Here is a 26,729-nt window from a genome sequence, read left to right as displayed (position 1 = left end):
CCCATTCTGCAATCTGTTAATAAAGTTTTCATTCATTCATTCATTCATTCATTCATTCATTCATCATTCATTCATTCATTCATTCATGTGACGGTCTCGTGACCCAAATTCCTGAGGGGCCTGACAGAGCGCTGGGCTGACGTTCTGCAGATGGATGCTTCTCGGCTTTCTCGCTTAGTCAGGGAGGAGCAGCATTTTGAGATGCACTTCATGATGGGGGAGGGAAGATGGACACTGTAGTTGTAGGGGATTACGGATACCAGAAGATGGCGGTAATGCCCTAAAAGTGGCCAGCCGCCGTTAAACCTCAATAATAATAAGAAGAAGAAGAAGCACCAAAATCACATGATACCCGCAAAAGTTGGTCATGTGACCAATAGGTAGTTTTGCTCTCTCCTTTCCATTAGACTCAGCTGAACTACTTCAGAAGACGCATTTGGGTTTATATACTATTGATAAAATCCAGATTTTGGCTCGCAGGCTACCGCGTTACCCTACCACATAAGATAATCATAACACGCTAGTATGAGGCTCAGGTAAGTAAGTTCTGTCCTGGTTCTGCCTGGTTTAGTATAAGGTTTTGTTATTCTCCACAATATGCATCGTGTACTTGACATTTGGATTTGTTTGGAAACTTGAAACGCAGTGTAAGATTCTGGAATATAGAATATCAAAGAAACAGGTCCATAGTTTGATATCAGATTTCTTGGGCTTCCTTCCATGTAAAGGGAGACGCTGAGTTTCCTTCTCCTACTGTGGGCTTGCCTGGAGTCGGCGCAGTCAAGGGGCTGCTCGTCGTTTTTCTGCCGAAAATCTCACCGTGTCAGTGGCAGCTACCTCAACGGAGCCGACCCCGGCTCGCCCCTCTTCCTCACGCCCTACCTGGAGAAGGGTGCTATTGATGAAGGTAGGCCTAGTACACAGGGAATCAAACTTTAATGCGCCCATACATACTTGCACTGTGCAGATTGACACAATGCTGCAACAATGCGGCTCAGTGTTACAAGAAAATATTACAAACAAGGTATTTCTATCAGCTTACAATCACAAGGCACGCATACAGTTGCTACAGCAGCCTTTGAACAAACAAACGACAATTTAACATGTGCATGTCTTTGAATAGGTTATAGCATAATAACAATAATGTTTACAAATATATCAAGTGTAGCTATCATATGCTGCCCTTGTTTCAACAGCTCAGTCTTTTAATTTGAGGGTAACCTTTATTAAGGTTATAGCAAGCAACCAATCCTATATCCACACTCAACTCCAACCCACATATCAGACAAAAACAAAACATTTAAGCAACTATTTGCAATACCAAATGGGGCTCTTTTGCCTAGAGGTTGCAGGTTGACAGCATAACGGATTTCTACTTTCATATATAATACCTTTATATATAAAGGTATATATAAATTATACATTTGACCTTTTATATATAGCGTTGTTGTTGTTGTTGTTGTTGTTGTTGTTGTTGTTGTTGTTGTTGTTGTTGTTGTTGTTGTTGTTGTTGTTGTTGTTGATGATGATGATGATGGGGCTTACTATTTGTTTACATTTGGATCACTGATTGAAATGGAGTGGCACCTTGTTGTTTCAGCCAGAAGGTTGAGTCTGGTGGGGCCGCTGCCTGGTGCCAACGTCAAGAGCTATGCTGGGTACCTCACTGTCAACCAGAAATACAACAGCAACCTCTACTTCTGGTTCTTCCCTGCACAGGTAGACACAGCAACACAGCTCCTCTCCCCTCAGTCTGCAATGCACGTGATAAGGAAGCAGGTGTTTATTACACCGCTGTTGTAAAGGAATGCTGTGTGGATGTATTCAGGTTATTATAAATGCAGTGTTTGGGGCCAAGGTCTAGAAGGCAATATGTTCAGATAACTTTTACTATGCACATAACCATAAGCTTTTGTTTTCATACTAGTGGCGCAGGTGTCTGGTAATCCGAAGGTTCCCAGTTCGATTCCCCCCCCCCCCCCGAGCAGCATGTCAAAGTGTCCTTGAGCAAGACACTCAACCCTAATTGCTCCCGATGAGCAACCTTGCATGGTTGCCTCTGCCGTCGGTGTGTGAATGTGTGAGTGAATGGGTAAAATGTGAGGAACAAATTGTAAAGCGCTTTGGATAAAAGCTGCTATATAAATGCACCATTTACCACCATTTACAATAGATGGTGCTGCATTACCTCATGCTTTCCTTAAAGCTGCACCTGGTAGTTTTGAAAAGGAAGGATTACCTCTATAATAACTAGTTACAAATGCTTGAATGTTGTTTATAATCTCATCATCACACCTTTATTTATACTCAGCATAAAAAATCAGTGAGTTTGCCCTCATTCCCAATGATGACGAGTTACAGATCAAATAAATGAGTAAAACGAGATTAAAAGATAGAAACAAAGCTAGAAACAGAAAATCACCTAAAATACAAGATAAAAACAATCAGTTACAGACTTACAGACTGATACACAGTGGGATTTGGGTAAACCTTTATTTATTTATTTTTTTAAAGTTTAAAGGATAAGGCCAGTGTAATTTATTTTCTTGGTGTCAACATAGCCGATGAAAAGACCAAAACCAACAATGCATTTCTTGTATTTACAAGTATAGTTTGTCCAGCCAACACCAGATTATAGCTTGTATCCAGAAGTCAGAGAATACCATTGTTTCCCAAAAAACGCTAAAGCAAGTTTTTGGTCAGTATAATTCATCATCACTGCAATGAACAATGGTGTTTTATCCTACTGGGACTATTTCTGAGGCGATCGCTGTCACTTCCAACAGTAATTATGGGGAGAACTGTAATGCTCACATTCATTGTAATGATGGATTATGCCGACTAAAAAAACAAAGTACGGCTCCTGTGACTTGTTCTAATGGTTTTTGGAAAACAATAAGAGTTCTTCATATCCAGACTAGTAGAATAAATGCATTGTTGGTTTTGAGACAGTAGTGACTGTTCACTAATGCAGACCAAACTGTCCTAGAGGCATTATGATAACATAATGATGTAATTTCAAAGCTGAAATCCAGTGGTATTATTGGATTGAAGGCGCCAAAGTGACCACAAGGTGGCGCTCTAGTCCTAACTGTATTTGTGCCTTTACTCCTGCCTGTAGGAGAGTCCTGAGACGGCCCCGGTGCTGCTGTGGCTGCAGGGCGGCCCAGGGGGCTCCTCCATGTTTGGTCTCTTTGTGGAGCACGGACCCTATGTGGTGCATAAGAACATGACCGGTAAAACAGACATGGCTATTCAGTCATTCATTTGAACTCAACTTGTTTTTTTTTTTTTTTTTTTTTTTTTCATGGAAGTTATGAGACTTTTGTCAGGGTATCTGCGGGGTATTAAAAAGTATTCAATTCATACTTCTCAATTTAAGGCCTTAAAAGGTATTAAAAAGTCTTACTTTGCACAGGTATACAACTTCTTGGGGGGCAGCCCGGCTCTCAGGAAATGAAATATTATGAAATGTTTTTGTATTCAAGTCGTTTGGCGTGCGAGTACAGCCACCAGTTCAGTGTCACTATGTGTTGTTGTTTTTTTGCTAGTAATGTATGGTCCTGAAATGTTTATTAAATCTCGCTCTAATTGGTATTAAAAAGGTCTTAAAAAGTACCCTGGATGTGGTAGGCTGTCACAATATCTTCTTAGTCAACTAGTTGAATAATCTTTTAAATTTGTTTACTTTTATTTTTCATACTGTTGTTCCTTGGATAAATGATAAGCTCATCTCTGGAGTCATAAACCATAAAGACATGCATGTTAGGCAGGGACTACAGATGGAAACTAGCTCATGAGCTAATTCTGGCACATTTACATTGATGTGGAAACTGAAGATGTTGATTTAATGTGTACTGTCCCTGGGTAAAAAATAAATAAACGTAAACAATACATTAGCAAAATAGGCTTTTGGGCTTCATTAAGCGATAGCTTTAAACGCATCCTTTTGCGTGATTGAATTCACTATTTAATCAGGCTTTTTAAGTACCGGTAGTCGTCAAAATCATATGACTATTAGTGGACTAAGAATTCCTTTAGTCTATGACGGCCCCGGTCGTATCAATCTGCCTTTTGTAGTTTATGTATACAAGTGCTTTGTTTCCCTATCTTAACAGCTGACCTTTTCTCTGTTTGCAGTTGGCTTCAGGGATTACCCTTGGACATCCAGATATTCAGTTCTGTACATCGACAATCCAGTATGTATTGCTTACCTGTTCTCTTACAAAAACAGATGAACTGATTGCACAAGATATTTGTAGCTTGAGACACTTGTCATTCAAGGCATACAGTCCTCTCAGACATCAGTCTGACCATGTCAATGTTTGTTTGCATTATTACCCAATCATAGGGCCTCTGAGTGTGGGGCAATATGACCAAAATATCATATCACAACATTTGTCTTCGTTTGGACCATATCGTTTTCCAGTACAATTTATGATGTGATATGACATATGCTTATTTATGTCATTATCTTGTCATACAACTGTCATGGTGCTATTTCATTCAAAACAGACGATACAAAAGAAATACTGCTGCAAGGGCAAATTTTCTTGATTAACTTAACAAATATATACACAGTATATGTATTTTCTTACAATATGTATATATCATGGACAACGTTATAGTAAAAAGCCATAGCTTTGCATGGATCCATGACGGTATACCCTCAGTATACTTCTCTCAATCCTATATGAGGGTACAACTCTGGCAGCTAAGGGTAAGTAAGATTGTTCTACATTATTTGACAAACAATCTTACTTACCCAGCTGTCAGAGTTGTACCCTTCCTGCTGGCCTTTTGCTTTTGTACAGAACTGGTAAGTCGCTTTGAAAAATTGCGCCAGCTAAATTAGCTAAATATGAGTATTTAATGAACGATTTGTTAACAAAAGGCAGAAAGAATACTTACCCAACGCGGTGGTGACTATTGGGAATGAAATGTATCATATCAAACAAAATAATAATAATAATAATAATAATAATAATAATAATAATAATAATAATAATAATAATAATAATAATAATAATAATAATAATAATAATAATAATAATAAATCGCATAGTCATCTCTACTTGCTGTGACAATTATTGACGTGCCAACATTTCACCTACATTGCTTTCATCAGGATGTATGTCTTGTTTCCAGGTCGGAACAGGATTCAGCTTCACTGAAGATGACAGAGGCTTTGCTCAGGACCAGGTCGATGTCGGCAGAGATCTGTACAGGTGGCTTCTGTTTTACTGTCGAAGTGAGCGAACAGGAGATGAGATGCTGTGTGGAGGATCACTGACTCTTTTCATGTTTTTATATCCCTTTCTTCTAGTGCCTTAACTCAGTTCTTCCAGATCTTCCCAGAGTACCAGGCGAATGAGTTCTACGCCACAGGGGAGGTAGGCTTGGCTTCTGCTCCTTTGTTTCTCTAATCAGTTGGTGGATTCCACAAAGAAAAAGGGTGACACAGCGAGCCTCTTAACACATCCAGCGCCAAAAACGCTGTCCAGCGTTATTGGCCGCCATGCGTTGTCTGCCAGGATCGCTGTACAGTATTTTTTAGATAAATATTTTTTTTTGCCATGGAATTCATAATTCATATACCCACCCCCAGTCCTGCAGCTGGACCTTAGATGTGACTGCAACGACGGCTCAATACCGCCGCCTGGTGGATGGTCGGGCGAGTTACACTCGCAAACAGGATGTGCCATCAGTGCATCGATGAAAATCATCCGGCAGTCACATCTCGTTACGGGACTCCCGACAGACACTATGTACATAATGGATCGCTTTCTAAACGTAATAATCTATATGATTTCGGCGTTTATTGCGCCATACAAACCGGAAATGGACCTAGGCGATCAGCGTCGTATAATTGGGATCTTTCACCGCCTGTCTCATTGGCCCACGGTAAGAGGAATATAACGTTATTTTCAACCCGATTGTGCATTTCCTTGTTTGCAAACCATCTGATAAATATATCCACCCAACCTACATAAAGCAGTTACTGATGATCGGGGAATTATAAACGACCCCCCCCTTTCCTCCGCGCATGATGAGGCATAATGTATACCGATCATATACATTTGAGTTTTTTGGTGTAGCGTGTATGGGGGGGAAATGGCAATCGATAATCTATATAATGCGTTTGGGCCTATAACTAGGGTTTTTGGAATTACAGCAGAAAAGATTAAAAACATACTTACCGGGTATATTCAATTTTTTGACCAAATGTTTTTTATTTTCCCTTTTTTTACATAAAACAAGACAAACAATACAATAACAGTAATAATCAACGATAAATCACAGGACAATAACAGAAATAATAATAACAATAATGACAGTCCAGTAATTAAATCGGAATGAAAGTAGATTAAAAGATTAAAAGACATAAAAATAATAAATACAATACATGGGCTCTTGCTCGCTCTTCCCCCCCCCCCCCCCCCCCTCCCCCCTCAGGACCCGCACTTGGACTATACATCCACTACTTCATTCAGCACCAGGAAATTCCTAATTTATCTGCGTTCCTTTATTTTATCCACCACAGCTACCCAGATTGCAATGCTGGCTTCGTTAACACCTAAAATTTGTGCAGTGGATATCTCTAGATAAATCACATCGAGATAGGTGAGAATCCATACCTTCCGGCACATTTTTATCCGGTTGAATCCAGCGTGACGCTATCAACTTTTTGGCAGCCGTAAGACCCGCCAAAATGAGTCTCTTTACATGTACAGAGGTCGATAACTGAGAAACATCATTCAACAACAATACAGAAGGCAGTATCGGTATGGTCAGAGACAAAAATTCTGATAATTGAGTGGTGACATTTTCCCAGAAAGTTTTGACAGGAGGGCATTCCCAATACATATGCATATATGTACCAATAGCATCGCTTGAACACAAGGAGCATAGTTATATTCTAGAAGGTATTAACACAACAATGTATGAATGAAAAAGTATAACGTTCCCACATCTTGAACGATAGATAATCGATGTTGAATGGGCCATAGTAATGTCAATATAGCAATACAATTTTAAAAGTTATAGCCCTGCAAAGAAGGTAAACATCTCCATAGGCTTACAGTGCTGGCAGAGAGGGGCATGAGATCGGCATAACCCCTGGCGGGCAATGTGTTAACTTAGCATAATATTTAACCAAGTAAGTAATTAATGTGATAATTTTCCAAAAATAGAATGACATAGCATTTTTGTTCATTGGATGAGATTGTTGCTATGTAATGACTGCTACACATAACGTATTACCCAATTTCAAGTTAAATGTCATGTAATGGTTTTCACAAGATATCAAGGATGACATGAAACACTTCAATTATAAGGCAAACGGAGAAAACCTGCCTCTCTTGAAATACCCCCCCAGGGAAACAACTGTGATGTGAACTACAGAGAATTAATCAAACAGCCCTGTCAAAAGCACAACTGTGATATGATGAACTATAGAGGATTAATCAAACGGCCCCAAAGAACAAAGTAATAACTCTTATACATGTCTCTCTCTGTCTCCCTGCAGTCTTATGCGGGGAAGTATGTCCCAGCCATTGGTTATTACATCCATAAACACAACCCAACTGCCAAGGTGAAGATCAACTTCAAAGGGATGGCTATTGGAGACGGGCTCTGTGATCCTGAAGTGGTATGGGCTATTGATGAGTGTGTAATTTACATAACCACATAAACATACAGCATGTCATGTTTCTGGAAGATAATTTTAATAATATTTATATCAATATATCTTATACCTTTTGACAATATTCTACAAATGTATGATTGAAAATGAAGAACACTCACTGAAGCCGTCCTCATCTCAGATGCTGGGTGGGTATGCAGACTTCCTGTACCAAACAGGCATGGTGGACGAGCTGCAGAGACAGTATGTCATCCAGGTGACGGACCACGGCGTTCGGCTTATCCAGCAGGAGAAGTGGGTGGAGGCTTTCGAGGTACCTTTAAGGCACTATCTGTGTGCAGCACCCCTGTACATTACAGAGCTCATAACCCCCTACTCAGCACCCAGGTCACTAAGATCCTCCAACCAGGCTCGGCTGGTCCCCCCCCCCCCGCACCAGACTCAAAAAGAGAGGCGATCGCTCTTTCAAGGCCGTGGCCCCCAAGCTGTGGAACCAGCTTCCCCTGGAGATCAGAACTGCCCCCCTTGCTGGAGACATTTAATTCTCGACTAAAAACACACTTTTACTCCCTAGCCTTCAATAAACTCTGATTTTCCCACACCCTAACTCACACACTCCCATGCAGTTCATCTTGCCCCTTCCCCCTTATATCTGTTCTTGTGTTATTCTGCCTCCTGTGCTGCATGGTCCTTTGTGCTCTATTATCCTGTAGGTTGCTTCATTGTACTTTAGTAAATAACCCCATGTCCAGTGTCCCGCTATTGTCCTATGTGCTATATTGTACTTTGTGCTACTCTATCCGTGTGTTGGCTTACTGTTGTCTTATTGTCTGATTATACTGTCTTGTCCTGCTGTGCCTTTTTGTATTATGAATTTTTTTTATGCTTTTGACTGTACAGCACTTTGGTTGTCTCTTGAGTTTTTAAACAAGCTTTATAAATAAATTACTTGACTTGACTGTAGGAGACCCTGGCCGTGTCTACTGTGGATACGTGAAATGACCAGTGTTGTTGTCGTCTTGTTTACAAATGTCTTTCTCCTCTCTCTGCCCCGCAGGTGTTTGACAGCTTGCTGAATGGTGATGTGGCTCCCTACCCCTCCTTCTTCCAGAATGCTACAGGCTGCACCAACTATTACAACTACTTGCAATGTCAGGTACATGGAGACACTGGCAGATTGGGATATATATATGTACTGAATATATATTGTTTAGGGCATTTCTGCTTTATTGGAGAGGATAGTGATTGGCAGGAAATCTGGGATGGAGAAAAGGGGGGTGACATTAGATTAGATTAGATTCATTGTCATTATACAACATAAGTACAGTCCAACGAAAGGAAGTTTGGCATCCAACCAGAGTGCAAATGTAACAGTAAAGTGCAATAGCAATATACAATGTATGGGTGATTAAACTGGGTATAAAATACAGTATATGAATTTGTACTACTGAAGATGCAATAACAAATAAATAAATCCCATTGCTTATCATTGCGGAAGTTTGGAATCCTAATGCTGTTTGCTATGCATTCTCTGTCCAATAATCAATGGCATTGAACAACACCATGAGCGTTATATAAAATGAACTGCAAAAGATAGTGTGAAAACACGCGAGGACCCGCTCTCTGAATGCAGGTCCATATGGATCGCATCGATCTGGAACATAGTTGGCAAGTGTGAATCAGCCTATAGATCCAGATTACGTAAAGGCTGAAATCAATGACAGCGACTGAGGCAGGGTCAGAGTTGCAGTAGAGATGGTCATGGCTTCAACCTGGTTAAATATCCCAATCTGGGACGTTCTGGTGGCTCACCATGATATATGTGGCATACCATATAATCTAGGACCTAGGACCTGAATCCTTCTATATAGATATTTGTATAGCTCAGGAGGTAGAGCGGTCGGAGGGTAGTCGGAGGGTTCCCAGTTCGATTCCCGTTCCTCCTGGGCAGCGTGTCGAAGTTTCCTTGAGCAAGACTCATAATTGCTCTCAATGAGCAGGTTGGCACCTTGCATGGTTGCCTCCGCCATCGGTGTGTGAGTGGATGGGTGAATATGAGGCATAAATTGTAAAGTGATTTGAATAAAAGCGCTATATAAATGCACCTTTTACCATTTACTTATACACCTGCATATAACCCATATAACTCGGTATGACAGCATGTACAGTAATGCTGTATATACCGTATATATATATATTCTTACCATATATATATATATATCCACATCTGTCTGTAGATACCTGCATATGATCCTTTTTTATTTTATACCCAGTTTAATCACCTGAACATGGAGCACTTTACTGTTACATTTGCACTCTGGTTGGATGCCAAACTTCTTTTCATTGTACTGTACTTGTTTTGCAAGACAATACATTTTAATCTAATCCAAGTGAATTGAAATTCATCTTCCGCTTGTGTTGTGTGTGGGAGCAGGAGCCCGTGGACCAGGGGTACTTTTCTCAGTTCGTGACCCTGCCAGAGGTGCGGCGCTCCATCCACGTGGGGAACCTGACATTTCACGACGGCTCCGAGGTGGAGAAGCATCTTCTGCAGGACGTCATGAAGAGCATCAAGCCCTGGCTGGGCGAGCTAATGGACAACTACAGGGTAAGGTGTCCTCACATCACACCTACATGCTAATGGACAACTACAGGGTGAGGTGTTCTCACATCATACAACTACAGGGTAAGGTGTCCTCGCATCACACCTACCGTAATTTTCGGACTATAAGGCGCACCTGAATATAAGCCGCAGCAGCTAAATTGAATGATTTGTACATCTATAATGTGTTTTAATGTTTAATTACCATATGTAAGGGTTCGTGCACAGAGGGGATTGTCGGGAAAGAGATGGCTGTTTGAGGAAGCTCCCATTTATTAACATTTTTGTTTAAACAGTAACGTTAGCTAGGTACTAACGTTAGCTCACGGAACGATAGCTAGTTAGCCAACGCTAGCCAGCACCTGCGAAAACGAATGCCAAACTTATGATATCAGACATTGATATCAGGAGCTATCAGTAGCTAGCCAGCTAGATAACAATAATAATAATAATAATAATAATTAATTTAATTTATATAGCGCTTCTCAATGACGCGAAGTCGCTGACAGTAGTCGGGAGCAAAGTAAAAACAAAGAAACTAAAACAAAGAAACAACAAAGAAACAAAAACAAAAGGAACATGAGACCATGGGGGGAACAGGGAAGACAGCATGAGATAGCACAAAAAGACAGAGCGGCAGGAGACAGACATCAATCAGGTTGGAGGGGGGGGGGGGGTTATGGGTGGGGGGGGTTGAAGGCAAGGGAGAACAGGTGGGTTTTGAGGCGAGCTTTGAAGGTGGAGAGTGTAGGGGAGTCTCTGATGGACTGAGGGAGGGAGTTCCAGAGTCGGGGTGCAGTGGGAGAGAAGGCCCGATCACCAACGTTTTTGAGTTTGGATGTCGGGACAGTGAGGGAGGCAGTGGAGGAGGACCGGAGGGAACGGGTGGGGTGGTAGGGAAGAAGGAGATCAGTCAGGTAGGGGGGGCCAGGCTGTGGAGGGCTTTGAAGGTGAGGAGTGGTGTTTTAAAGTTTATGCAGTGTTTGATCGGGAGCCAGTGGAGAGAGTGGAGGACAGGGGTGCACCGATGTATCGGTCGGGTATCGGTATCGGCCGATAAGTGCCTTGTTGACTGCAATCGGCCTATCGGCCGATAAGCTCGAATGTGCCGATGGCAGTAGCCGATAAATATCCATCAATTTGTGTAGCGTCAAGACAAAAAAAAGTTCACTCGCGACCTGCACAACGCCGTCCCCAATCCCCCCCCCCCACACACACACACACACAAGCTACTGCATCAAAGTTACTACTTATGATTAACAAGGCATTCGTTTTGTGGCATTAACGTTATATAGTTAGTGTTACACGTTCAATAACATCAGCATATTATTTACCCGAACGTAGCAAGCGTTCATACTAGCTCAGTTCCTTCCGTTGCTCACAGAGCCCTGAGTTTTACCCATTCTGCAATCTGTTAATAACGTTTTCAATCAGACACATGTATAGAAAGGCTTTGTTTTATTATAACATTAGTTGCAGTAAAATCATTATGCCTCATTTAAGTCATCCTGCGGCGCTAAAAGCTAAACGTCAGCCGCGCCGCCATTGTTGTTGTTGTAGAAAAGCTCTCGTCAACTCAAAATCAATGGCGGACAAAAGCCGAAGTAAAAAATTTATACGCGCTTGCCGATTGGTGGTAACAGCAGAGGCGGGTGCAAGCGGTGTGTGACGTAATTGGCAGAATCGACTGTCAATCAAAATGTCATTGGTTGAGACAATAGTATCTCAAGTTTCAAGTTTCAAGTTTCTTTAATAGTTGTCATACAGAAGTACAGAATACTTTTGTACAAAATGCTTCTTACTGTTGCGCTCCAGAGACTGTGCAAGACAAGATAAGTATGAAATAAAAACATAGTAAAATTAGAAGTAAAAAAAGAGGTCACAGTGTTCAGTTTAGACATATGTACAATGTTCGATGCAGAATAGACGTAGTTACCATACAATATACAATACTGTGCAGTGTACTAATATACAATACTATATAGTGCAAGGCAGAAATGGAGAAATGGGACGAGGTGCAATTTAGGTACAATTCACAGTAGGTGTACGAGTTGTAGTGCAAATCCTTTATCAATAAATATAAAGTGTAAGTGTGTTTGTGTGATCTAAAGTGTGGAGAGTGGGTGCTGCAGTGTGTTGTTTGTTTGAGTGAGTGTGTGCGTGTGGGTGTGTGTGCTGTGTGCATTTGATGGTTGTTGCATAGTGATTATTGTTCGTTTAGCGATTATTGTTCGTTTAGCAGCCTGATGGCCTGGGGATAGAAGCTTCTTCTGAGTCTTTCTGTGCTCGCCTTAAGACTCCGGTATCGCTTGCCTGACCGCAGCAGTTCAAAGAGGCAGTTGTTCGGGTGGCTCGAGTCCTTAATAATTCTCTTAGCCTTCCCCTTGCACCGCTTGATGTAAATGTTCTGGAGGGTGGGAAGCCCCCCTCCAATTGTGCGTTCGGCTGAACGTGTCACTCTTTGTAGTCTGCTACGGTCTTGTGCAGTGCTATTCCCAAACCAGGAGGTGATGTTGCCGGTCAGGATGCTCTCTATTGTACATGAGTAGAAGTTCCTAAGGATCTTCTGACTGACTTGGAACTTCCTTAGGCGCCTGAGGAAGTAGAGGCGTTGTCGTGCCTTCTTCACAACACTGTCAATGTGTGTGGTCCATGTCAAGTCCTCGGATATGTGGGCTCCGAGGTACTTGAAACTGTTCACTCTCTCAACCGGTGCCCCGTCGATGCTGAGGGGGCTGTAGTCCTTGACCCCCGACCTCCTGAAGTCCACAATCATCTCTTTTGTTTTGCTGACGTTCAGGGAGAGGCAGTTCTCCTGACACCACTGTGACAGGTTCTCTACCTCTTCCAGGTAGGCCCTTTCGTCGTTGGCAGAGATCAGGCCCACCACTACTGTGTCATCAGCAAATTTGATGATGGTGTTGTTGTTCCGCTGTGCTACGCAGTCATGTGTGTACAGGGAGTAGAGGAGGGGGCTCAGAACACAGCCCTGGGGGGCCCCTATGTTGAGCGTGATGGATGAGGAGGTGCAGTTGCCGGCTCTTACCACCTGGGGTCTGCCCGTCAGGAAGTCCAGCAGGTAGACTGCAGGTAGCTGCAGCCCAGCAGGTAGACCATGCTGGGAGAACTAGTATCTAGCTGCAGCCCTGCAGAACATACTGGGAGAGAGATAGTGCTATTTCTTGATGTTTCCTTTTTTTAAGTAAGTAAAGAGGCCTATGTTCATATCGGTATATATATATAAAAAAAAAAAATACAAAAAAAGAAAAATATTACAAAAAAATAAATATTTAAAAAATATTTAAAAAAAATTTGTTGCCACAAATATTGGAATCGGTATCGGCCGATTGTGTTAGTTGAACTATCGGTATCGGTGGCAAATTTTCATATCGGTGCATTCCTAGACAGGAGTGATGTGTTCACGGGACCGGGTGTTAGTGAGGAGGCGGGCGGCTGAGTTTTGGACCATTTGCAGTTTATGGAGGGAGCGGGAGGTGATGCCAGTGAGGAGGGAGTTGCAATAGTCCAGGCGGGAGGAGATGAAGGCGTGTATGAGGGATTCAGCAGCAGGGGGGGAGAGGCAGTGACGGATTTTAGCAATGTTGCGGAGGTGAAAGTATGATATTTTTACAATGGAGCGGACGTGGGGGTCAAATGAGAGGGTGGGGTCGAGGAGGACACCAAGGTTTTGGACTAGGGGGGAGGGGGTGATGGTGGAGTCATTGATGGTGAGTGTGATGGGTCCGGATCTGGTGAGGGTGGTTTTGGTGCCAATAATGAGAAGTTCCGTCTTGTCACTGTTCAATTTGAGAAAGTTGTGAGTCATCCAGGTTTGGAGTTCGGTAATGCAGGATTCGATGTGACTGAGGGGTGGGCTGTGGGGGGATTGTGTACTGATGTAGATTTGGGTGTCATCAGCGTAGCAGTGGAAGTTGAGGTGGTATTTACGGATGATGTGACCAAGGGGGAGAATGTAGCAGATGAAGAGCAGGGGGCCAAGGACTGAGCCTTGGGGGACCCCCTGTGTGACTGGGGAGGGGGAAGAGGTGTGGCTGGAGAGGGAGATGAATTGGTGTCCGTCTGTGAGGTAGGAGGAGAACCAGTCAAGTGCTGTGCCCTCAACACCCAGTTGGTGCAGCCTTTGGAGGAGGATGGAGTGACACACTGTGTCAAAGGCTGCACTGAGATCGAGTAGGATCAGGATGTTGAGGGCACCGCAATCAGTGGAGATGAGGAGGTCGTTGATGACTTTAACCAGTGCAGTTTCGGTGCTGTGAGCAGGAATAGACAATGCCTCATGTATTAAACTAAAGTGAATAGTTGACTGGGCCATTTTGTTTAATGCTTCAGTTATGTTGAAAGAGGAGCTCTGAGCTGCTCATGCACTCGACTCTTGCCGTAAAAGGGTTTGTTGACATGGGTCTGTGAGGGGGAGGAGGAGGGGCAAGGCGTGCACTGCTGCAGCAGCTTGTTTGCCTGTGAGAGAAGAGCGAGTGAGAGTTAAAGGTGGTGGACTGTAACCTGTAAAATCCATAGATTTAGGAGGTCCCCTAGTGGCCGTTAGCTGTAAAAATCCATAGATTAGCCGCACCATTATATAAGCCGCAGGGTAGAAAAATGGGAAAAAAAAGGCGCGGCTTATAGTCCGAAACTACAGGGTGAGGTATCCTCACATCATCACACAGCTACAGGGTGAGGTGTCCTCACATCATCACACAGCTACAGGGTGAGGTGTCCTCACATCATCACACAGCTACAGGGTGAGGTGTCCTCACATCATCACACAGCTACAGGGTGAGGTGTCCTCACATCATCACACAGCTACAGGGTGAGGTGTCCTCACATCATCACACAGCTACAGGGTGAGGTGTCCTCACATCATCACACAACTACAGGGTGAGGTGTCCTCACATCATCACACAACTACAGGGTGAGGTGTCCTCACATCATCACACAGCTACAGGGTGAGGTGTCCTCACATCATCACACAGCTACAGGGTGAGGTGTCCTCACATCATCACACAACTACAGGGTGAGGTGTCCTCACATCATCACACAGCTACAGGGTGAGGTGTCCTCACATCATCACACAGCTACAGGGTGAGGTGTCCTCACATCATCACACGACTACAGGGTGAGGTGTCCTCACATCATCACACAGCTACAGGGTGAGGTGTCCTCACATCATCACACAGCTACAGGGTGAGGTGTCCTCACATCATCACACAGCTACAGGGTGAGGTGTCCTCACATCATCACACAGCTACAGGGTGAGGTGTCCTCACATCATCACACAACTACAGGGTGAGGTGTCCTCACATCATCACACAGCTACAGGGTGAGGTGTCCTCACATCATCACACAGCTACAGGGTGAGGTGTCCTCACATCATCACACGACTACATGCTAATGGACAACTACAGGGTGAGGCCTCTGTCCTCACATCACACCTACACCATTCTGGGGGTGGAATGTAGAAACTGGCAATATATGGTTCCACACTGCGCTGCACGAAGTGAGTATTGCGGTATCACTCCTGTCTGTGGTTCTGTCTTTCAAACCCTTATTTAAACTCGAAAGGCAACTGAGATTTCCCTCGTTTCCCACCGTCACGTCGAGTGTCTATACAGAAATAAGTAAAAGGAGAAAAAAAAAGCATATGAAATCACAACAAGACGAGGACAACTTGATTGACAAATCTCTTTTTTGTTACGACAACATTGTGTAAGCTGAGCACAGTTTTGAAGATAGGTGAAGTATTTCCAATATTCATTATTTGGCGAAACAAAACCGCTGCTCTGGCCAGAAATCACATCACTCTCTCACTACACTATTCTACAGGTCTACAGTGGCGCTCTCTGGGGAAGGACAGAATCCTAACCAGGAGATCTTTGCTGGCCCCGCCAGAGGGCTGTGCTAGCTCAGACCTTATGAAAGACTAGGATCGTCGTCCAACAGAATAGTTTTACACTCGTAAATCAAAGTGAAAGGTCACAGCAGCTGAGTGTATCACCTCATCTGCCTGCTAACGTGGTGGTGGATGCTGTACACTGTAACATTGCGACGGTGCTTCGTTCCCGTCGAGGAGGAATTATTCCAGTCATTTTATTGCAAGGTACGCAGTGTCCTGCTGAAGTTGCTCTGTAGACGGTGAACCGGGAAGGGGTTGGGAGGATCACACACAGGGACCCAGAGGAATCTGGGTGCGTTTTCTGTTTCTGACCCGGAAACTTTGTGGAGAATGAATAGTAATAATAATAATAATAATAATAATAATAATAATAATAATAATAATAATAATAATAATAATAATAATAATAATAATAATAATAATAATAATACACTTTATTTGTATAGCACCTTTCATACAATAATTGCAGCTCAAAGTGCTTCACAGCAGAAAAAAGACAGGCACATAAAGTGCAGACATATAAAATCACAGTTGTTCACATTAGGATCTAACATCCCAATATGCCACCTTGTTTATGGTTTGATTCTATTGCAGTTTTAAAATAGACAATAATAAAAAGAGTCAAATAGAATAGACGGAGTAAAATAGTGCAATAGTGCAGTGCAATAAAATTGCAGAATAGAATAGAGTAAAATTATGCAACAATAAAATAGTTCTGAATGACTGTTTGACCCTTTGAACCTCCCTCTCAATGAAGCCCGTTTGGATATAAATCCAACATTCTGCAGGTCAAAATCTATCTGTAGTGCACATTGTCAAGGTTGCAGCTCCACTTTACACCTGATGGCATCACAGGTTTGATGCTTCTCTCTGTTTCTTTCTCACTCGGAACCAGATTTGAGGCTGGGTCCAGCTGGCAGGCCTAGTTCTTGTTTCTACTTGCTACTCAGAAGTGGGAGCTGTACAAGTAGAATTGGATGTGGTGATGAATTATCAGGTGCGCCGTAAAAATGTATAAACGCAGACGTCCCAGTGGTTAAAGGCTCAAGTGTGCACTGCTGTCAGACGACGCTTTCACAGTTGAAGGGGTGACAGTGGCTCAGGAGGTAGAGCAGTCGTCTGGTAATCCGGAGGTTCCCAGTTCGATTCCCACTCCTCCTGGGCAGCGCGTCGAAGTGTCCTTGAGCAAGACACTTAACCCCTAATTGCTCCCGATGTGCAGGTTGGCACCTTGCGTGGTTGCCTCTGCCATTGGTGTGTGAATGGGTAAAATGTGAGGAACAAATTGTAAAGTGTTTTGGATAAAAGCTGCTATATAAATGCAGCCATTTACCATTTGAAGCAGAGGAGCGTCTTGCTCCATTCAAGGCAGGAATGAAGTGTAATAATTAGATTAGATTAGATTCAATATATTGTCATTATATAGCACAAGTACAGTACAACGAAAAGAAGTTTGGCATCCAACCAGAGTGCAAATGTAACAGTAAAGTGCAATAGTAATATACAATGTACAGGAGATTAAACTGGGTATAACATATATAAATTAGTACTACTGAGTATAGTGCTATTCAGATGTATGTACAGAGTTGTAATATGTACAGTGATACAGGTATAAAGACACTATGGTAGTAAATCATACTGGCCAGCAGTGTAACTAGTAACAGTAGGTAGGGATATGTATATATATATATATATATATATATATAGTATCTACAGATATGTAAAAAAAGATTATATAGGTATGTACAGACAGATGTGGATATATATATATATATAAGAATAAATATACAGTATATACTCAGCATTATTGTACATGCTAGCTATCATACAGTTATATGTAGGTATATAGAAGAATTCTATGTATAGGCTAATACTAGGACAGCCGAAACACGTCCAATCTTTCGCCGTCGACTAAAGACTCACTTCTTCAACCATTATCTGAATTAAAAAAAAAAAAAAAAAAAAAAAAAAAAAAAAATCTAACCCTAACTAACCATACTGTCATGCACTTGTCCTAATAAACTAACCTACACTGTAGCACTCAACACTTTGATGAACATTGTTACTCAGCTGATAGAGTTGTGCTCTTCCTGATGGCTTGTCGTACAGAACTTGTAAGTCGCTTTGGATAAAAGCGTCAGCTAAATGACTAAATGTAAATGTAAATGTACTGTATATTTTGTGGCCTGGGCAGCAGCACTTGCAGGCTTTGCCCACTAGGGCGCGGGTGCAGGCATCTCTCTTGAGTGCCCTCCTGGTTAAAACGGTACTCGGAAAGGCTATGGCCTCATCAGGTTCAGTGAACGCCTATACTACCTAAGGAAGCTGAAGCAGGCTGGCCTGCCACGAAATCTCCTCGTCAACTTTTATCATTGTGCAGTTGAGTGTGCTGACCTACGGTGTGTCTGTGTGGTTCTCCAGCTGCACAAAGGCAGAGCAAGAGGCTCTACAGAGGGTGGTGAAGGCGGCAGGCAGGATCGTCGGGACTCCTCTACCAAACATCACCTCCGTCTTCACCTCCCGCTGCCTCCACCGCTCCAAGTGTATTATCAAGGACCAGTCTCACCCAGCACATCACCTCTTTCAGCTCCTTCCCTCAGGGAGGAGATACCGGTCCATACATGCGAAGATTTCAAGATTTAAGAACAGCTTTTTCCCCCAAGCAGTCAGACTGTTAAACTCTCATTGACTGTCCCCTCACGTGCACCATGCACTTACCTGGACTTGATAACCACTATGTTACCGCTCATCATGCACTTTATTATTTAAAATATTCTGTTATATGTACAGTGTTATGTGCTACATGTATGTATATATTGTACTACGGTCTGTGGGAGCTCCCCTGAAATTTTGTTGTATACTTGTGTGCAATGACAATTAAAAGTCTATTCTATTCTATTCTAACAGTGTCTACTCCACAGGGTGTGTTAAATTGATCATGTGACAATTGTCTTACTACATACAATATAGTCTAAGATGAGATATTATTTTACTGATCCCCTTGGGGAAATTCAGGCAGCATGGGGGAGGGGGGTACAGATATGGGCATGGTAATAGTAGAAGACATAAATACAGGCAATACAATTATAGTCAAGTCAAGAGTTTTATTTGTCACGGCATACAAGCATACAGTGAAATGCGGGTGGTCATGCCTGCAGCGATTGTGCAATAATACAAGTAATAAGAATAAGACATAACTGGTATAATGTACATAAAGTTTACAAAAAGCATGGTAAAAGACATGCTAAGGTCCTGCGATAGTGCAATACAGTGTTAGCTACGGATGAGGCACTGGGTCTTATGTACACTACTCTACTATACTATACAATATACAGTTCTACTATATATCCTTATGCTATCTTGCTACATCCATGTATTTACTATACAAGAACCACTCCTGTTCTTAATTTTTTTTAAAGTGACCTTTTCATTGTGTAAAGTGACCGTTGAGTGTGAGCGTGTGCAGCATGTGTGTGTTCGTGCTAAAGTGGCATAGTGTGTGATCGTATACAGTATGTGTGTTGTGTGTGTGCTTGTGTGTGGAGAGTTCAGTGTTCAAGACTCTGATGGCCTGGGGGAAGAAGCTGAGCCGAAGTCTCTCTGTCCTAGTTGCTGGTGTGCGCAGGCGTTTGCCTGATAGCAGCAGCTTGAACAGGCTGTTGTTGGGGTGGTGAGGGTCTTTCATTATTCTGCAGGCTCTGGATTTGCACCTCTTGTTATATAAGACCTGCAGGGGTGGTAGTGCAATACCCGTAGTACGCTCAGCTGAGCGCACCACTCTCTGTAAGGCCTTCTTGTCCTGTGCCTTGCTGTTTCCATACCAGGCAGTGATGTTTCCAGCCAAGATGCTCTCTACAGCTCCGGAGTAGAAGGACTGGAGTATCTTCCCCGATACTCTGAATTTCCTTAACTGTCTCCGGTGGTAGAGGCGCTGCTTCGCCTTCTTTACGACTGAGTCTATGTGTGTTGTCCATGTCAGGTCCTCTGTGTTGTGGACTCCCAGGTACTTGAAGCTGCTCATCCTGTCCACGATAGCCCCGTTTATCCACAGTGGTGTGTGTCCCCCCTGCTGTGTTCTCCTAAAATCCACGATCAGCTCCTTGGTTTTACCAATGTTCAGGAGCAGGCTGTTGTCCTGACACCAGCGTGCCAGTACCTCAACCTCCTCCCGGTAGGCCTTCTTGTCGTTGTCAGAGATCAGCCCCACCACCACCGTGTCGTCCGCAAACTTCACTATGGAGTTGGAGCTGAACTTGGCCACACAGTCATTTGTGTAGAGTGAATACAGCAGGGGGCTCAGAACACAGCCCTGGGGGGACCCGATACTCAGGGTGATGGTGTTGGAGGTCTGACCCCCCCACCCTGAACGCCTGAGGCCTTTCACTCAAAGTCCAGTATTCAGGCGCTCAGAGCGGAGCTCAGACCCAGTTCAATCAGCTTGTCCACCAGTCTGGTGGGGACTATAGTGTTGAACGCTGAGCTATAGTCAATGAACAACAGTCTCACATAGCCCTCCTTCTGGCTGTCTAGGTGAGAGAGGGTGTTGTGTAGTACCTGAGAGACCGCATCGTCAGTGGACCTGTTTGACCTGTATGCAAATTGCAAAGGGTCCATATCACTGGGGAGGGAGGCACAAATGTAATCCTTAACCAGCCTCTCAAAACATTTCATGACCACAGAGGTGAGTGCCACCGGTCTGTAGTCATTAAGACATGTTGGGGAGGGTTTCTTTGGTACCGGGATTATAGTGGACACCTTGAAGCAGGCAGGGACCACGGACTCAGCCAGGGATAGATTGAATATGATAATAATAATAATAATGCAGGACCTGCTCAGAGGTCTTTAATTGGCATTGGCAATTATCCTATGGTGGTGAACACTGGGGCTAGCTGGTTAGCACAGGACGTATCCGTCCTGTTATCCCATCTGGGCCAGCTGCTTTTCTCGTGTTCACCTGCATAAATGCTCTTCTTACAATGTGTTCCGTCAATGAGAGAGTATATATAATCTATATAATACTATAATACTAATTATACTCAATGGCAGAGTAGACATTCACAAAGCTGCCACGAGGTCGTTTAGGTCCACAGTTCAACATGGTTAGCGGCAGCCGGCTGTAACGTGGATGCCATTACCGTCCTGTCTTCGGCAACATGTTGCCGCACCGGCAAACCACATGACCTCGGCTACCTAGCAACACCCTGGAGACGTGGCAGTCCGTCCTTACGTCAGCATTTTCTTAACATTAGCGGCTTTTAGCCGCGCGGTACGAGATTCATATGGTTCCCTCGGTTTCTTGTTTCTCGCTCGGATATGAGTGGTCAGTGCTCACTCGGTACACTAGGGCAGTGGTATGGTTTTTCCAGAGACAGGAGGAGGGTAGTGACTAGAAGGCAGCTGTATTGCAGCAGGCTTCCCATGACCACAGAGGAAAAGTGCCGCTATGCATGTTGCATTGTGGACTCCTTGAGGAAAAAGCCATAATAGGCAGAATGCCTGTTTTGCGTTGCACTTTGCACCTCTCACTCAACTGAAACGGGTCTGTTCAGTCTGTAATTTGCATCTTTGCAAATTGCTGTCCGCGTGCCATGATGCCATATAGTCCTTATCTACATCTGAACAGACCAGTGGTGACTGACGGGAACATTATCTGCCCCCAATCAGTGTTGTGACAGTCGGCTGTGAATCTCTGTAGTTAGCCAGCAGACGATATGCAGTTAGACTGCAGTCACGCTGGCTTTCCAAGAAAAGGACGACACAGAGGTGCAAAGCCAGTGAGGAAAGTTAAGTGTAACATGTAGCTTAACATCACGGCAATATGAAGGTCATACTCATCTTTGGACCTGAACCGACCTGACTGCTTGGACACCTTCCAGAGTTCGATCCCGATCACCCAAAGGGCCACAAACGATTTGTAAACCTTGAGACAATTAATGTTGCCAATGCAAACTTGTATGAGGGGGGGGGGGGGGGGGGGGGGGGCGCTAAGGGTGAGCGAGAAAGTAGAGACACCAAGAGCTGCCAGCCAGCAAACTTGTGCTGTGGGAGCCAACACACAGGCATTGATCACGAGGACGTCCCACACTAACATACGTGGACGTACTCAGGAGAGATGCGGGAGCAGGAAGTACCGGCGAGCTAGCCGGATGCATGGAGGATCGGGATGACTGGAAGCACCGATGGAGGGCCCGTCCGAGGACGACCTAGATAGATAGATAGATAGATAGACAATTAAAGATTCTCCCGATTGAATAAAGTGGGAACTGGATGTATTTTCTGTTTACTGCAGAGCAGGAGGGACTGCGAGACCCATGTTACTGACCAAACACTCTTTATCAGTGATGGCCTTCCAAATGTTGTCCAAATGTTCCAGTCTATAGAAAGCACTATTTTTTGTTTGTTTGCCTCCAGCGTGGCTGGGTAAACAGTTATGCGTCACATGACCACACAAGGCTGGTCCTGGCGAGAATAGACACCTGCACACACAGCCTGCGTGTGAATGAAGTTCTGCTTGAGCTGATCATCAATCAGGCTGTTTCCTCCGTTTTCTCTGTCAACATTGGGTCAATCGGGAACATGTACCCATGACATGAGATTACATGGTTTTACCTAAATGGTAAATGGACTGCATTTATATAACCGCTTTTATCCAATGCACTTTACAACTTATGACTCTCACCCATTCACTCACACATTCACACACCCGACGGTGGAGGCGACCATGCTAGGTGCCGACCTGCTCATCGGCAGCAGTTAGGGGTTAAGCGTCTTGCTCAAGGACACTTCGACGCGCTGCCGGGAGGAACCGGAATCAAACCGGGAACCTTCCAATTACCAGACGACCGCTCTACCTCCTGAGCCACTGTCTCCCCCCGAAACTAAAACAATCTCAAATAATGTCCTTTCATAAATAAAACAAATGGACTATTGAAGAGACTTTCTGCATCGTTGCTGTGGATGCAGCATAATTAATAACGTAGTTATAAACAACCAGTCTTTACCATTAGCAACAACAGCACTGCATCTAATCTCTAAGGTTAGATGGTTGGATGACTCGCTCTCTTCTCTCTCTCCTGTGCCCAGGTGTTGCTCTACAGCGGTCAGCTGGACGTGATCGTAGCAGCCCCTCTCACCGAGAGGTTCCTGCCCACGGTGAAGTGGACAGGGGTCGCCGATTACATGAAAGCCCCTCGCTTCCACTGGAAGGTACAGCCCACTGACACGGAGGTGGCCGGCTACGTCAGAGTGGTGGGAGAATTCTACCACGTGAGTACATCATCATGGGACGGTTGTTAACCGCTGTGTCGTGTTCACATGGATTCAGGCAGACCATCCGGCAGTAACGGCACTTTTAGGACGCCGCGGGAAAGGGAAAAGAACAAGGGTAAAAAAAATAACAAAGTCAGGACTGCATGTTGCTATGGTGATTGTTTACCCGGCAAGTTGGCTAACGTTAGCGAGTAGTTGGGTACGTTTACCCCTCGAGCACGGCTGAGGTTAGTTATCTGCTAACGCTAGTTCAATAATGTAGCTCAACTTTCCATACATTTCCTGGTATTCTGCACAGCTCTGTGTACGGTAATTGTCCGCCTTATGTCAGCTTTTTGCCACGTCTTAATCATATTATAAATCAAGGTGTTTTTGCACCAAAATTATTAGCTTCTAGTTGTCCAGATATAACAAGTTTTTCTACGTGTACATTGTAGTCGCGTACCATCTGGTTGTAAATTCCATTGCGGAGGACAGCAACATGTTAAAATATTTTCACTTCAGGCGGTCAAATATTTTAACTTTCGACGGCAATGCCGTCTACCGTTACAGTTGCCAGTATTCTCTGCCGGCCTCACCTAACTTTACCGTCCTGCTCTCGTCCACTAGAATGATATCCGATTTGCCGTCTACCTGAATCCATCTGAATACAGCATCACTGTCTCACTGTCCTCAGCTGATGATATATGCCATATATACAGCATGTTTAAAATCTCTTTTCTTCGTGTCGTCACGCAGGTTATTATCCGAGGGGGAGGACATATTCTGCCTTACGACCAACCAGAGAGGTCCTTTGATATGATTGACAGATTTCTTTCGACACAGGGTTGGAACTAACAAACATTTACACTGGTGCACAGTTGACCTTAGTTGCTCCATCTGACAAGAGTAGATCTAGAGTAGATCTATCAATGCCTTGCCGGTTCACCAGCTGTTCATGCCATGCTACATATCACAGCCGGTGAAATGAACTGCGATTAATTTAATAAACATTTTCTTACCTGGACCTAATCCATACGAACACAGGTGTTTTTGAAAACTGGGTTTTTCCCTCCTCTGTTATAAAAAGACCCTGTCCACACCAGTTTTAGAACACCTCTCAGTCCACAACAACGACGCAAACACGCTCCTATGAGCTGACCTGATGGCCGGCCACAGGGAGCTCTCCATGGTCCTGATTGCAGAGAAAGTACTGTTTTCAAAACATATCCATATACGTGCGAACAGAGCTGTCGATCATGCTGTCAGTGTTTTTCATAAGCTCCGTTTTCACCCGTCCACATGAATACTCTTATTATATTTACTATTATGCACTCTACTACTAAGGAATCTACCCTGCCTATATTACTACATACTATGCTAATATGTCTTTATTACTATGCACTCAAGACTGTAGCATTCAAGACCAACACTGTTTGATGAACAATGTTACTTACCCTTAGCTGCCAGAGTTGTACCCTTCCTGCTGACTTGTACAGAACGTAGCAACATCTCTTAAAATCTTCACCCTGGCAGGAGTTTTAAAAAAAAAAGTCAGTTTCCAAGGGACTTAAAACGCAGTTTGAGTCACATGGACAAAGCTATGGTTTCAAAACTACCTGTGTACGTCACGTGTGGACAAGGCCTCAAGATCAAGACGCATTCTACAGTATGAAATGCGAGACAATTGCTTGTCAACTAAATAAAATGGTCCATTTGTCTGTTTGGATGTTCAAGACGTTAGCGTCCAGAAAGCGGACAGACTCCTGACAACATTGAACCATTTCAGCAACTTCTTCTTGACAACAGGCGGCCTTCATTTCATGCTTAGATACCGTAACCATGAGAACAATACTTCTGCACACTTGGAACAAAATACTTGGGGTAACGGGTCCGCCAGAGAGAGAAGTCACTTGAGAAAAGGAAAAGGTCCACTATTAACACACCTATTATTATATTAATAGGACGACGTTTAATAACGTACTAAAATAAGTTCCATTTGCAAGCTTATTACAGTGGACCTTTTCCCTTTCTCATGTTTAGTTGTATGTATCTTAAATTATACAATATAACATCGCCTGGGGGTATATTTCAGTGAACATTGATTTGAATACATGTGCTATAACACAGTTAGTATTAACACACTGGATATAACTGGATATATCAATAACCAGACTGAATGGCAGAGTTTCATAAAGCTTCAGGGGGGTCATGTGAGGAGTCCCACAATGCAACACAGCCGGCTGTAACGTGGATGCCTTCTAGCCATTACCCTCCTGTCTTTGGCAACACTAACGCCAGTACTGCACCAGCAACAGACTAATAGAACATTAGTTAGCTTGCTAGCTAGCAACATCCCAGCTGCATGAAGAGCCCATGTTGTGAGTCTGTTTTTACAAGAGTGTCTGATGACTCTTGTCACTGTCACACCTCATATCATCATAGCTGTGAGCCCATAGTGTTACCCCCAGATTCTGTCAAGTGTTACCCCCAGATTCTGTCCAGTTGATGGGTATCGGTTGATTTCAAGCACAGTTTATTATTATTACCTTCTGCAAGTTGATTTTGATTTCGGAATCTAACGCATTGGTCACAAACGGGACTTAAAAACAATTATCTCAGAATGTACTGTAACTGCACTGCAAACAAAATACTAATTCAACCTTCCTTTGCAGATTTGACAAATTAATACTTTGGCCTGTCAGTTTTCTTGGGAATTGTATGGTAAATAATTGTATGTTGTACATGATCATTCTATTTTTGAAGAGAGGTGAATCCAATAAATGTTTTTATTTTATTTTTTAATCTCAAGTGCCAAGTGAATATTATTATTATTATATATTTTAATGTGTTTGTTGTGTCCACTGATGCAGTCGAGGCCAGTTGTGGGAGGGTAGAGTACCTTATTACACCTCCACCCAGATTCCCCCGGGCTCTGGTTTCGAGATTCTAACCTGTGACCTCTCGGACACGAGCCTGCTTCTCTCACCGTTAGTCTACCACTGTATTAATGGTTTGCCAGACGGCGTCTGCATTATTAGACAGGACTGCACGTGACCAGGAGATCAGGAAGAGAGAGAAAAGACATGACGTGTAACACAAAGGTCTCGGGCCGGATTCCAACCTGGGACCTTGCAATTGCATGGAATAAGATTGGATAAGATGTTGCTTTATTGATACCCTTGGGGACATTTGGGCAGGGGAGGTACAGGTATGGGCAGGGTAATAGTAGAAAGACATAAATATAGATCTGAATATAAAAATATGAGGACAAAATAAACTAAACAACATAATTAATTCTGGAAGGGAAAAAACGGTGTAAA

At 43.5% G+C, this 26,729-nt stretch overlaps 1 protein-coding gene across 1 annotated transcript; it reads left to right on the top strand.

Moving 5' to 3' along the window:
• Positions 1–382: 382 nt before the first annotated feature.
• cpvl (carboxypeptidase vitellogenic like) lies at positions 383–26,211 on the top strand. Its single transcript, XM_084336465.1, has 13 exons — positions 383–536; positions 729–907; positions 1,601–1,719; positions 3,122–3,236; positions 4,141–4,199; positions 5,149–5,228; positions 5,327–5,393; positions 7,529–7,651; positions 7,827–7,958; positions 8,703–8,801; positions 10,080–10,253; positions 23,242–23,424; positions 24,166–26,211. Exons 1-13 carry the CDS (start codon positions 526–528, stop codon positions 24,262–24,264), a joined length of 1,440 nt encoding a protein of 479 aa, XP_084192591.1. The 5' UTR covers positions 383–525; the 3' UTR covers positions 24,265–26,211.
• Positions 26,212–26,729: the final 518 nt, after the last annotated feature.

The sequence above is a fragment of the Notolepis coatsorum genome (genome assembly GCF_963971535.1).
Source record: "Notolepis coatsorum genome assembly, chromosome: 19".
Classification (NCBI taxonomy): domain Eukaryota; kingdom Metazoa; phylum Chordata; class Actinopteri; order Aulopiformes; family Paralepididae; genus Notolepis; species Notolepis coatsorum.
The sequence above is the reverse complement of the archived record's forward strand: the minus strand, read 5'-3'. Positions and strand labels throughout refer to the sequence as shown.

Bases quoted from the DNA above. Each gene is read 5' to 3' on its own strand.
- cpvl (XM_084336465.1), top strand. The intron at 5,394-7,528 runs GTAGGCTTGGCT...GTCTCCCTGCAG, and splicing joins AGTTCTACGCCACAGGGGAG to TCTTATGCGGGGAAGTATGT. The intron at 7,652-7,826 runs GTATGGGCTATT...TCCTCATCTCAG, and splicing joins GGCTCTGTGATCCTGAAGTG to ATGCTGGGTGGGTATGCAGA.